Here is a 13825-nt window from a genome sequence, read left to right on the forward strand (position 1 = left end):
TAAACACGCTGAAGAAATACTCAGACTCCTGGAGGCAGTACAACAGCCAGAGAAGGTTGCTATAATGCACTGTCGATCCCACCAAAGGGGAGACAGTGCTGAAGGAATGGGAAGTGTACTGGCCGACAGAGAAGCAAAGCGAGAGGCAGAGGGTGAGGTGGTGGAGGCTTCCTTGATTCCAGATGGTAAAATTCAGGTGGATGGTGAGCCAAAGTACTCAAAAGAGGATTGGAACTTGATAAACGATTTGGAAGGGCACGTAAAAGAGGAAGTATGGGCCTTTACACCACAAAGGAAAAGTAATTATTCCAGCAGCCATATTATGGGCTGTGGTGATGACTGAACATAGGAAAACTCACTGGGGAGTTTCTGGGGAGCAGAAGCATTATATAAATATCTTGTTCAACGAGTGGTCACCCGAAATTTGTATACTACCATCAAAGAAGTGACCCAACAATGTGAAGTTTGTTTACAAAATAATCCTAAAACAGGCCATAAAGTTCAGTTAGGGCAAATAGGAAGAAGAAATTATCCAGGACAACAATAGCAGGTGGATTTTTCAGAGCTCCCAAGAAATGGGTGGTACAGATACATGTTGGTTTTAACAGATACCTTTTCAGGACGGCCTGAGGTATACCCCTGCCAAGCTAACAAGGCTAGGGAAGTAACAAAGGTTTTGTTACAAGAAATAATTCCAAGGTTCGGGGTGCCAGGAACAATCTCTTCTGATTGAGACCCACATTTTATTGTTAAAGTGGTTCAACATATCAGTACTTTATTGGGAATCAAGTGGCAATTGCATACACCTTATAGGCCACATTCAAGTGGCCAGGTGGAAAAGATGAACCACTTGATTAAGCTGCAAATAATAAAACTTGACAAAGAGGCTGGGATTCCGTGGCTGCAAGCACTGCCTCTGGATCTTCTGAAAATTCAAACTAAACCCCGAACTGAGGAAGGATTAAGCCCGCATGAAATTCTCTATGGGCGACCTTATGCTGTACAACAGGGAATCTCTGCACAGGTGGGGGATGAGGTGTTAGGACAAATATGTGATCAGCCTAACAAGGCAAATAAAGAGAACTGAAAGAGTGGTATTTGGTGCTAGAGCACGGTGCCTGGACGGGCCAGTACATGATGTATTACCTGGAGATTATGTTTATGTTAAATCCCTCTCAGATTCACCTTTGGAACCGAAGTGGGAAGGACCCTACCAAGTGCTACTGACTACACATACAGTGGCTAAGGTGGAAGGACTGATCCCATGGATACACCACACTCGCCTGAAGAAGGCTGCTTAACCATGGTGGACTGCTGAAGAGAAAGAACCTCTTAAGCTTAGGCTTACGAAGAAAACATGAATGTATTAGTTTTTTGTATATATATAGGAGTTGCTTTAGCTTGGCAGGATAATGCTTTTATACAAATGACAGAAAATCTTACTTGAATTATGAATATTTCAGATTGCTGGGTATGTACGGCCTTGCCAAGGGATGGAGGAATGGAACTCCCTCAATATGGGATTCTGTCCACAAATTAGACATTGTGGAAAGGAGCAGGAGGTAGACGTAAGTGTATGAATGAGAAAGTAACTTCAGAAATACAGGGTATTAGGTAGAAAAACCTAAGTTTGAGTTACAACTCTTGGCAAAACATATCATCACAATGCTTAGGAGATGTGGTATAGGTAGACCAGTAAGTGTAGGGGAATTTAATGTGTTCCTATGGAATGGAGTACAGTTTTGTAATCTTGAGAGCCCCAGACAAAGTGGGAAAGATGACCCTTGCTATAATATCACCTTTTATAAACGATCATAGAAGTGCCCCTTAGGACCAGGGTTGTGGTGGCTTTGTGGTGATGGACAGGCAAGGAAGACTTTACCAAGTAAATGGAGGGGACATTGTGTAGGGGGATATTTGGTACCACATACTTCATTTTACAACAAAACTATTCTCCCTCCTGGGATACTAAGAACTCCTTGGAAGAGGATGAAGTGTGTAAATAACCCCTTTATAGACAGGCCAACTGGCTTTCATAGTTTTGTTAGATGTTTCTTTCCGAGCTTAGGCATAAGCAAATTTAGAGAAAGCAATTATTAATATTTCAGCTATGTGGGAATACAAGAATAGCTGTTCAGAGCAGCAGCTGTGGAGCAAGATAAACAGCATGGGAACCAAGGACACCTCTGCAAGGAGAAGAAGAGTCTCACAGCTCTGATTGGATATGTGCCTGCATGGACAGTTGAAAAGTGTTTTGTAGAATGCTTTGTTGACATGTAAGGTGTTTGGGAAAGTTGTAAGGGCGGATGGGAAAGTTAGAAAATAACAACTTGTGAAGGTATATAAGGGATGTGAGAACTTGTAATAAACAATTTGGATCGTTCACATCTGAGTCCGTGCCAAGTCGCTGCACAGCTACATTAGAGATAATAGAAAATGCAACTACTGATGCAATACAAGCGCTAAAAGTAGAAGTTTCAATGTTAAGTAAGGTAGTACTGCAGAATAGAATGGCGCTGGACTTAATAACATCAAAGGAAGTTTGTGTAATGATAAATCAGAGCTTCCGGGCTTATATAGATGAGATGCAAAGAGTAGAGATTCATTTGCAGGCTATGTGGGAACGTACTAGAGTGCTCCATCAGGTTTCATTAGATGATACATCCCTTGGTTTTACAGGGTTGCTGGAAAAGTTAACTGATTGGTTCCCCAACTTTGCCTAGTTAAAACAATTGTTTCTGGCTTGCGTTGCAATATTGGCCTTGCTTGTTTTGATGTGTATAATGTCACGATGTGTGATGTGGCTTTGCAAAGATACAGGAAATAGATACGAGGATTGGAAAAGACATAGATTATGGCAGAAGATGGAAAATTGAAGTTATTTTAGAAATTCAGTTTCTAGAAATGGAATCATTTAGTACAAGATTTTGCTAGATTCAAGAAAAGGGTGGAATTGGAAGTAGGGATCAGGTAAATAGGGGTCTTTCATGAAGATTATGTATCCCAGGCTTTAGGAAATGTCAGAAGAAAAGGACCAGTGAGACATGTCAACATTGCTATAGTTACAGTACAGCTGGGATAACGAAGCTGGGTGTATAGTTAAGACAAAACAGTTGGATATACATGTGCCGGCAGGCCGGCTTTTGGCCTGGCAGGGCCCACTCGAGCCACCCGGTTGGCATTTGACATGGTATGGCGCTACTTTGTGGTTATGGAGTTTGATACCATCATGAATCATATGCCATAATTATTATCCTTTTCTTTTTCTCTGTCTTACTAAATAGCTTTAACCGAGTAAATTCTAATCTGGAGTAGTGCGCTGATTCCCTTACAGATCTCCTTGGGACGCTTGAATCTGACCCAGTCACGCAGTGAATAACACGAGGAGATCTCAAGACCTTCTCAGGGAGCAGCTCCTGAGGTATATTCCTTACACCAGCTTTGGAAGAGACCTCCAGTTCTCTGGTCCTGCTCTGAAGGGGCCCTCCTGTTATGGCAGTGCCAGCAAGGAGACCAGCTCTGACACAGCCGTTCATATTGCCGGCTACTGACTGCAGCCCCGGAGTGCTGCTATAGAGACAACTGGACTGCTGTCAGACACACAAGACCTTCCGGTCAGCAGAAATGAGAAGACCTAAGAGCACTGTGGCAGGGTAAATAGAGAAGGAATGAAAAGAGCCCATTGTGCTGCTGTCCATGGCTGTACCTCCCCCAGACCCAGACAAGGTAGGAAGACAGGAAGTGAAAAAGATATGTCTACTCTGAAAGCCTTTTATTTATCCCTTAACCTATTCAGGGAATCTGGTTCAATGTTTATACGAACTTTTGGAATTAGCAAATATAAAAGAGTTAGAAAAAACTATGAAATCATATGCAACATTTTTCTGCAAATTTCTGTATCACACAAAATCAAACCGTCAATGTCACAGAGTTCTCTCTAGAGCTCACTCCGGGACAGTGGGAACAAACCCGGGGGAGCAGGAACAAAAATCCCCCCTCCCCCTTTTCTCTAGCGGCACTGTACGGCACTGCGCGGCACAGCCTGGCCACGTGCGTTTAGGGAGAGGGGAAGGGAAGGGAGATTGCGATTGAGTCTAACAAAAAATGAAGGAGAAAAACGTGATCTGAGAACGAACGGCAGTTTAATAACCTAATAACGCTAAACAACAACAAGAGAGTTTCAACAAAGAGAATACCAAGTCCCCAATCTCACTGATGGAGCTGTGGAAGGCAGGAAGTTCCGACCACGTTGTCTCCTCGCAGGGAGCCGGGGCAGCAACCCCATCCCCTTCCCCACTTCCCTTCCGGTGTCCCTCCCCACATGCCCATTTAAGGCAGACCACAGAAAAAAAACTTGTTCCCTTTACTCCCATTATTAGGCGTGGTGTTCTGATGTGGAATACCAACACCAACCAAATTGCAAAACCATAACAATCAAATATGCATAAAAGATAAAGAACCACCACAGGGAACCATATGAGGATGATGAACACTTTATGGAAGCTGGAATAGTGCTTATTACAACACCTTCCTGAGAGAGTTCTTGATCTCCCTGTTCCTCATGGTGTAGATAACAGGGTTCAGAGTCAGAGGAACCACTGAGTACAGAACTGCCACCATGAGGTCCATGGATGGAATGGAAAAGGAGGGGGGCTTCAGGTAGGCATAAAGGACAGTGCTGAGAAAGAGGGAGACCACGGCCAGGTGAGGGAGGCACGTGGAGAAGGCTTTGTGCCGTCCCTGCTCAGAGGGCATCCTCAGCACGGCCATGAAGATCTGCACATAGGACACAACTATGAAAACAAAGCACCCAATGACTAAACTGATAGTAAAAATGAGAAACACAACTTCCCTGAGGTAGGAGGCTGAGCGGGAGAGCTTGAGGATCTGTGGGATTTCACAGAAAAACTGATTCACAACATTCCCATGGCAGAGAGGCAGTGAAAACGTACTGGCAGTGTGCAGTAGGGAATTGAGAACCCCAGCGCCCCAGGCAGCTGCTGCCATAGTGGCACAAGCTCTGCTGTCCATCAAGGTCCCGTAGTGCAGGGGCTTGCAGATGGCAACATAGCGGTCATAGGACATGATGGTGAGAAGGGAATACTCTGCTGAGAGGAAGAAGGTAAAGAAAAAGAGCTGTGCAGCACATCCTGTATAGGAGATGGCCCTGGTGTCCCAGAGGGCGTTGGCCATGGCTTTGGGGAGCGTGGTGGAGATGCAGCCCAGGTCGAGGAGGGCCAGGTTGAGGAGGAAGAAGTACATGGGGGTGTGCAGGCAGCGGTCGCAGGCTATGGCTGTGCTGATGAGGCCATTGCCCAGGAGGGCAGCCAGGTAGATGCCCAGGAAGAGCCAGAAGTGCAGGAGCTGCAGCTGCCACGTGTCTGCCAGTGGCAGCAGGAGGAACTCGCTGATGGAGCTGCTGTTGGTCATCTGCTGTTGTTGGGCTTGGAGTCCTGCTCAGAGTGCAGAAGATAATGACAAGTCCAGACCATTCTTAGAGACACTTGTTCTACTGTACAATGAAATGTTTTCATTCTTTTATGAGAATGTTTATTTAGCACAACAAATATAATTGAATTTCATTAAGTTCAGCATTCTGTAAGTAGAAGAGCATATGAAGCTTTAACCTTGCTTTCCTCTTCTAATCTTATCCCATCTCCCTGTATTATTTCATCTGTTTCGTGTCTCATATCTTTACCTTCACTGCTCTTAAAGCCGTCAGTCCCAACCTTTGTGCCCTTCACTTTCTGTTCAGGAAACCTGCCTATTTGCAATGTAAGTGCATTATTCTTGTCAACAAAAATGATAATTTCAACTAGTTCCACCCTTAGAAAGGGTCCTTTTCGTGAAAGGAGTGGCTGAAAACACGTCACTTGTGACAGTTCACAAAACAAGCAATTGACTGAAGAAGAATTGGGAGTCTCAAAGCTGTGTTTATATTTGACAGCCCCTTTTAGATTTCTGCTTCCAATCCTTTTCCCTTTCTTCCAAACAAGAAATAGAAAATTGCTACTTTGGCTGCCCACTTGCAAATGGCCCTCACAAATATTCAGTTGTGCAGTGGAGCTGTGATCCCCTGCCCCAGGCAGCAGCTGTGGCAGCACAAGTGCTGCTGGGGGGCTCCTTCCCCTCACACGTCTCCCTGCAGCACCCTGAGCAGTTCCCCGGGCAGGCTGAGTGCTGAGCCTGGCAGGCGGCAGAGTTGCATACCCAGCACACAGCCCCTGGTGCACAGCAGGGACCCTGCTCTACAGGACAGCCCTGGGCACCAGCCTGCAGCCCCAGCTGCACAGCCTGCAGCCGTGCTGGGACACACAGCCCTCATTGTTGTGCTCTGACACTGCAGCATGGAAGCCTTCAGCTGGAGCAGCAGGCTTTTTCCGCAATAAAGAAACTTGCAGTGCCTGCAGCCAGATCTGCTATGGGATGTCTAAGTTTAGTTAACACTCTATGACAAGCAGATCACGGTCAGCAGTGACACTTACCATGTCTTGGTCTGTGAGCAATGCTCCTGCAGTGAGCTCACAGCCCACTCACACAGTGCACATCCTGCAAGCACTCTCCCCTTTCTCTTCTTTCCTTCTGTCACCTGCAGGCTGTGCTGTGCACAAGAGCTGCTCTTGAGCACAGCTGTCTCTCTGCAGCTCTGTAATCTTTTATGAGCTCCCTGTGTCCCAGGAGCTCAGACAAGCAAGCAGCAGATGATGTCATTTTTATCCTTCCCACTCATCTCCCCTGACACATCCCTGGGTCCTCATGGCCATCAGCTCCTGAAAGACAACAGTTTCATGAGTTTGCTTTGAAATCCGCTCAATTAACCACCACATGTCCAGTGGTCCATGACTGATTGGAGACATATGGGGAGTGCTACCAGAGATCGTTTGATAAAACACAAAGGGCACCCAGACAAGGACAGGGAGGGTTGGACTTCCCCTGTGCAGGGCAGTGATCCAGCTGAGGCAGTACAGGCACCTCGTCCCCAGATGGAAACCCTGGGGCTTAAATGGGATTCAGTTCCTCACAGACCCACAGGTGCTGGGATTCCTCTCGTTCTGCACAGATGTTCACAAAGAGTTGTACAGTGCTGCTTTAGTATCTTCTTTAAACCCAACTATAAATAAACAGACAATAAATGTATTTTGGATTCTTCCTCTTTAAGCTCTCTCCAGATACCTCTGCATTTTGATGAACAAGTTCTGAAAACCTGAAGAAGAGAACAGGAAGGCACAAGGCACAAGAGGCTCATTAGGTTATAATGGGATCCAGGGCACATGTGATGCTGAGTCCATCAACCTCCAGTGCAGAGAGAAGTTTACACAGAGTACTCAGCAAGACAAAGTCAGAAGTAACAGTGAAGTTTCTTGGAGTATTAATGGGCCCACTGAGGAACATTACCAAGCAAGCTTCCCAAGGGACTTGTTAGAGCAGATAATTGGAAGCCATGACTACAGGCAGGCAAAGGCACAGGCATGGTAGCTCTGATGCTGAGAAACCCCTCCTTTGCCTTATGATTCCTGACCCCTTGACCGTCGGCAGGGAGATCTGGTCTCTCATGTTGGCTCAGGACCCTTCCTGGGGCAGTGGGATGGAGCTGTGTATAATGTTAAATGAAAGACATGGGGACAGAAGATCCCAGGCTCTGCATGGGGTGCAAGGACGGTCTGAAGTTCATGTCCCATGTGTGCCCTGTTTCTCATCACAGGATGTGGGATGTGAGAAAGGCTCAGTCTGAACAAGCAGTCAATCCCACTGAAACTCTGAACTTCAGATCTCTCAGTTCCAGTGCCCTCTTTTGCACACCATCCCATAGTTTGATGTCCTTTCTATTCTGTGGTGCCCAGAAGTGCACCCAGTGCTCCAGGTGAGGCTGCAGCAGTGCAGAGCAGACAGGGATAATCCTTTCCATTACCCACCTAGCAAGAACTTGTTTCCTGTGCTCCCAGTCCTTTCCAGTCAGACTTCTCTCCAGTGTTCCATATCCAGTCAGTGTGTATGTCCAGGGTTGCCTCTACCCAGGTGCACAATCAGGCACTTGTTCTTGTTATGCTTTATGTACCAACTCGTTCTCACTTCTCTCTGCAAGTCCTCTCTACCCTTGTCATGGTTTTGTCATCTTTGCTATTGGTATTCTGCATCATAACACCATGTGGAGCTCAGAGAAGAAGAACTAGACGTCCCAGAGGACCTCACAGTCAGAGAGGGAAACACGTCACGGAAGTGTCGCTAGCTCTCTCTCTCTCTCACTGACTGGCAGCTAGTGGGAAACCTCTCTCTTTTATTTCGCTTGATTGATTAGCTTCAATTTCAAATAGATTGTAATTAGTCAAATAAGTTTTCCTCCTTAGATCATTGCCGCTTCTCTGTTTGTTTCCCTGAGCCCAGCTCCCATCTCTCTACCCCTTTCCCTTATTCTGTTCCTGTTTGTCAGGGGCCGGGGGGCCCACGGGTCTACTGCCCCCCGTCACGGACAGAGACTGATCTAGATAACACTGTGACACCATGCACTGTTCTCAAAGGTGATTCAGTGTATCGAGAACTTTCCACTCAAGCATTTCCAAACCAGTTCAACTGCTGAGAGATAGAAATGCTGGTTTGGAAGTTCAACAACTGTGGTGGTCTGCTGAACTTCTCAAAGGGCAGTGTGTAGGACACCCCACGGTAAGAACCATCAGGGGGGTAATCCCACAAACACACACATCTCTTACCAACACTCAGACCATTTCCAACAGCCACGTTTTGGATGCTGCTCCTGGACTGATGTGACACTGAACAGCGACAGTGCCAAGGGCTTTACGAAGCGCTTATTTTCTGAGCACACCTAACAGATATCAGGTGGGTCCCTTGGCTCATTTCCCAGTTGGTTGGCAATTTGGAAGCACCGTGGATGAGTTCCACCCAAATCATCACCTGTTTGACCAAAAGGGGTGACAGAAGGGCTCAGAAGGGATGGTGTCACTGTGCAAAGAGCACTGGAAAGACAGGATGAGCTGAAAACACCCTGAGCCCAATGGTGGAGTTGAGCAGATGCAAGGACTGATATAAATCACAACCCACAACCACAACAAACCAAGATATAATACTATGACACCAGAACATGTGACACAGAGGTATATTCAAGATTCCGGCACGGTCAAATCTTTGGTTTTTCTGTCACAACACACAAATGGGTAAAGGCAGCTCTCAGCCATTCTGTGTTCAGTCAAGGTCCCGCGGGGATCTTCTTTGAAATAGAACAAGACCCCAACTCGCCCTTTTGGGGGCTTTGTTCATATGGTTAAAATGAGGGAATAACCCAGCAAGTGTTAATTTTAGATTCCTTTTTGGGGGTGTCCTGAGCCTCCCAAGGGTATTTGTTAAGGGATTTCATTAAGGCGAGGGAAGCTGGCCTCAGGTTGGCTGGATCAATCCACACAGGCTGGCCAGGGAGAGAAGTGTTTCCCTGGCTTCTAAGCAACTGGATGGTAGCTCACGGGGGCAAATGGCAAGGGTGTTTTATATATAAAGTATATATATATATATAAAGTTTTATAAACTTTAAATTCCTGAATCTGGGCGGATGGCCAATACCTCGGATTATTAGTAAACACTTTTGAGCTATGTCTTTTTACTTTTTTTCCTCTATATTGGAGAAAAAAAAAAAAAGGAAAAAAAAATTATTTTCCTCTATTAAATTTTTTTTACAAGGGACTGCGTCTCATTAGTTCCTCTTTTGAGATGCTCCAAACATATTGGATGTTGTTTAAGCTAGCCACTTTTTCCTATGGAGCTATAGAAATGTATAATCGATTGAAAGCATGGTTAGCAATGCTTACTTGGTATCTGTATACAGCTCCAGAGGGAGCAAGTAATGCAACTAATAGTACAGAAATGGTGGTTTTTGAGCGTGCTCCTCCTTTTTTCTTTGCACCCTTTAAGCAGTCTTCGAATGACCATTTGGCCCAGTTGAACACACTGTCAATCTCCCTGAACTTACTGTTGACTTTTTAACTTATTGGTTCTTGGATTTATTACATTTGTTACATCAGGAGGAAGTCTTCCCTAGAATCAGAGAATACTGAGTGGCAGGGAGTGTGGAGAGACTTTGGAGAGACTTTTAGAACATCTTTAGTGTCATGGAGCTTTACTCCTGAACACTTAAAGAATCCTGAGAGTTTGACCGCATATTTGAGACAGGAATGTTGTGGCTCAGGCAGATCTAAGGAGGCACAAATGACTTGGGGCCTAGCTAATGCTTATCGGGCCTTATTCAATACCATTCCTGAGAGGGAAGATTTTGAGGTTGAGAGAGAGAGTCTCAGGGCCGAGAATGAGCGTATGCAATCCAAACTCGACACCCTCCAGTCTATGCACAGCACTCTCCAGTCCGAGCACAACACTCTCCAGACTGAGCACAATGCCCTCCGGACCGAGTACAACACTCTCTAGACTGAGCACAACTGAGACCCTCCAGTCTAAGAATAACATCCTCCAGTTCGAGTGTAAAACCATCCAATCCGAGTGCGACACCCTCCAGTCCAACTACGACAGCCTCCAGACTGAGCTCAGTGCCATCCAGTATGAGCGGAACACTCTCCAAAACCAGCTATGTGCCCTCTGGGGTGAGCTGAATATATTTAACCAACTATTGGGGGCACATGTAGTCCAATTTGAACAGCCACTGGGGGCACATGTAGTTCAATTTATCCAACCATCGGGGGCACCAGATACAATGTTGGTTGCCCCTGTAAGAGGGCGAAAAACAAAACTAGTTTCAACTCAGTCAGAGAAAATGCAGAAGGAGTTAGAAGAGCTGAGGGAGTTAGGAGATCAGGGGGAGTCAGAAGAGCAGGGGGAGTCAGAAGAGCAGAGGAAGTTGGAGGAGCAGAGATGTTAGAGGAGCAGAGGAAGTTAGGAGAGAGGAAAAAAAAAGAGGTTTACCAGAAGGAAATAATAGAAGAGTCAGAGTCAAAAGAAGAAGAGGAGCCAAAAGCTAGATTTTCTTTACGAGAAATTCTTAAGTCCAAAATTTTAGATGGGGTGGCCTCATCAACACAGTTGTCACCATCAACACCTGGGACTCTTGATAGAGCAAAAGGCGAGCAAACTATTACAACCATTATTGATTGATCTTTTAAAATGAGTGAAATTCAGGATCTAAGAAAGGATTTCACACGTCAGCCAAAAGAACATATGGTCACTTGATTACTTTGAAGCTGGGACAATGGTGCCAGCAGTGCGTGGCTAGATGGTAGTGAAGCTCGCAAACTGGGTGGCATTTCCAGGGACTCACGTGTGGACAGAGGTACTGGCACATGCCAAGATCCTACACCCTCTGGAAGTGGATGTTGATAGTGGTAAGAGATAGATTCCCCTTTAAACGGCACTTGGAGCCTGAGAGAAAGAAATGGACTGATATAGAGAAAGGTATCCATTTTTTGAGAGAAAGTGCTCTGGTGGAAATGCTATACAGCTCCCACTTCAATTGTAGCGATCCAAACCAATTACATGATCCTGAAGCAGTCCGTGTTCCACGACAAATGTGGCGTGACTTTACAAAGGCGGCTCCAGAAAAGCATGTCAGTGCACCTGCATTTGTATATGGCAAAGGGGAAAGGAAACCCCTGGTGAATGAACTAATTAGCAGATTTCAGAAATTTGAATTATTTATAAGCGCTACAGAAGTTAATCTTTACACTTCAGCCATTGTGGAAAGATTAAACAAAATGGAGGGAACACAAAGTGATATTATTGACAAATTGTCAAATGTGCCTGATGTAGATGAATCCATGGTGATACCAGATGATGGAGACCAGGATTTCCACGATCGCCTATTGAGAAAGCTAAACAACATGATTTCCTCTCGACCTGTATCATCGAAAATCTCAACCATAAAAAAGAGACGTCCTCGTATTCAAGCAAATGACAACGATAAAACACCTTGTATTCAAGCAAATGACAACGATAAGACTGCACGTCTAGCCTTTGTTGTATTTCCTTTGTAGTCATGGGGAGGACATGAAGAAGTGGTGTAAATTCATCCACTTCTGCACTTCAGGCATGAGTGAAAGAATTACAATGCAAAACAAACACCAAGGTGAACTCTTCCTAAAGGGGGAAAATTCCAGTTGCTGCAAGCCGCAGAGGTAAAGAATAGAGGGGCCCTGCCCCCAGCCAGGGGGGGGAAAAGGGACAATAGAGTATACTGGACTGTGTGGATTAAGTAACCTGGTGAATCTCAACCACAGAAATATAAGGCCTTTGTGGAAACTGGTGCACAATGCACCCTAATGCCCTCAAGTCACCAAGGGACACAACCAGTATATATCCATGGAGTGACTGGGGGTTCCCAAGCATTGACTATGTTGGAGGCAGAAATAAGCCTCACTTGTAAAAACTGGCAGAGACAACCAATTGTGACTGGTCCAGAGGCTCCATGTATACTGGGAATCGATTACCATAGGATGGGATATTTTAAGGATCCCAAGGGGTATCGATGGGCCTTTGGGATAGCTGCTGTTAACACAAACGGTGTTAAGCAGCTGTCAGCTTTACCTGGTCTGTCAGATGATCCTTCTGCTGTGGGGTTGCTCCAGGTAAAAGACCAAGAGGTACCAATTGCCACCAGAGTGGTTCACAGACAGCAGTACTGCACCAATAGGGACTCACTGCTCCCCATTCACAAGCTAATTCGCCAATTAGAGAATCAGGGAGTGTATAGCAAAACTCACTCGCCTTTTAACAGCCCCATATGGCCACACCTCCATTAAGTGCTGCTGTACCAGACATGCTAGAACTCCAGTATGAATTGGAGTCAAAAGAAGCTAGGTGGTATGCCACCACTGACATTGCTAATGCCTTCTTTTCCATCCCATTGGCTGCAAAATGTAGACCACAGTTTGCTTTTACCTGGAGAGGTATTCAGTATACCTGGAACCATTTACCTCAAGGGTAAAAGCACAGCCCAACCATTTGCCATGGGTTGATCCAAGCCGTCTTGGAACAGGGTAATGCTCCTGAGCACTTGCAGTATATTGATGACATTGTGGTGTCGGGCCATACAGCAGCAGAGGTTTTCAAGAAAGGGAAACAGATAATCCAAATTCTTTTGCAAGCTGGTTTTGCCATTAAGCGTAGCAAGTTGAAGGGGCCTGCCCAGGAAATCCAGTTCCTAGGTATAAAATGGCAAGATGGACGTCGTCACATCCCAGCAGATGTGACTGAAAAAATCACTGCTATGTCTCTGCCCACCAACAAAACAGACACAATCTTTTCTGGGTGTAGTGGGCTTTTGGAGAATGCATGTCCCAAACTACAGCCACATAGTGAGCCCCCTCTATCAGGTAACACGGAAGAAAAATAATTTCCCATGGGGTCCTGAACAGCAGCAGGCTTTTGAGCAGATAAAACAAGAGATAGCCCGTGCCGTGGCCTTGGGGCCAGTACGGACGGGACAGGATGTGAAGAACATCCTCTACACTGCTGCTGGAGAGAAAGGTCCCACCTGGATTTGTTGCAAAGAGCCTCAGGAGAGACCCGAGGCCGACCCCTAGGAATTTGGAGTTGATCATATAAAGGGTCTGAGGAGCGCTACACTCCAACTGAGAAGGCAATCTTAGCCGTGTATGAGGGGGTTCGGGCTGCTTCTGAAGTAGTTGGGACAGAGGTTCAGCTTCTTCTAGCACCTCGCTTGCCAGTAATAAACTGGATGTTTAAAGGACAGGTTCCCTCCACCCATCATGCTACTGATGCCACTTGGAGTAAGTGGATTTCATTAATTACTCAACGAGCTCAAATGGGAAAACTCAGCCTTCCTGGAATTCTAGAAGTGATCATGGACTGGCCTGAG

At 45.8% G+C, this 13825-nt stretch overlaps 1 protein-coding gene and 1 long non-coding RNA gene across 2 annotated transcripts in view; one reads left to right on the top strand and one right to left on the bottom strand.

Moving 5' to 3' along the window:
- The window catches only part of LOC146752810 (uncharacterized), a 64044-nt gene that overhangs the window by 20509 nt on the left and 29710 nt on the right, over window positions 1-13825 (top strand). The gene's annotated exons all lie outside the window — the stretch shown is intronic.
- On the bottom strand, window positions 1243-7628 carry LOC146752812 (olfactory receptor 14J1-like). Its single transcript, XM_085531325.1, has 3 exons — window positions 6486-7628; window positions 4528-5453; window positions 1243-1311 (listed from the first exon to the last, which is right to left on the bottom strand). Exons 2-3 carry the CDS (start codon window positions 5428-5430, stop codon window positions 1243-1245), a joined length of 972 nt encoding a protein of 323 aa, XP_085387451.1. The 5' UTR covers window positions 5431-5453; window positions 6486-7628.

This window comes from Coturnix japonica, unplaced genomic scaffold (assembly GCF_054131305.1).
Source record: "Coturnix japonica strain WE unplaced genomic scaffold, WE-NBRP24 Scf041, whole genome shotgun sequence".
Taxonomy (NCBI): Eukaryota; Metazoa; Chordata; class Aves; order Galliformes; family Phasianidae; genus Coturnix; species Coturnix japonica.

Excerpts from the sequence above, each read along its gene's own strand:
- LOC146752812 (XM_085531325.1), bottom strand. The coding sequence starts at position 5,430 with ATGACCAACAGCAGCTCCATCAGCGAGTTCCTCCTGCTGCCACTGGCA. Across the intron at positions 1,312-4,527 it reads TCAAGAACTCTCTCAGGAAG|TCCACCATGGTTAAGCAGCC; the intron begins GTGTTGTAATAA and ends TCTCTTCAGCAG.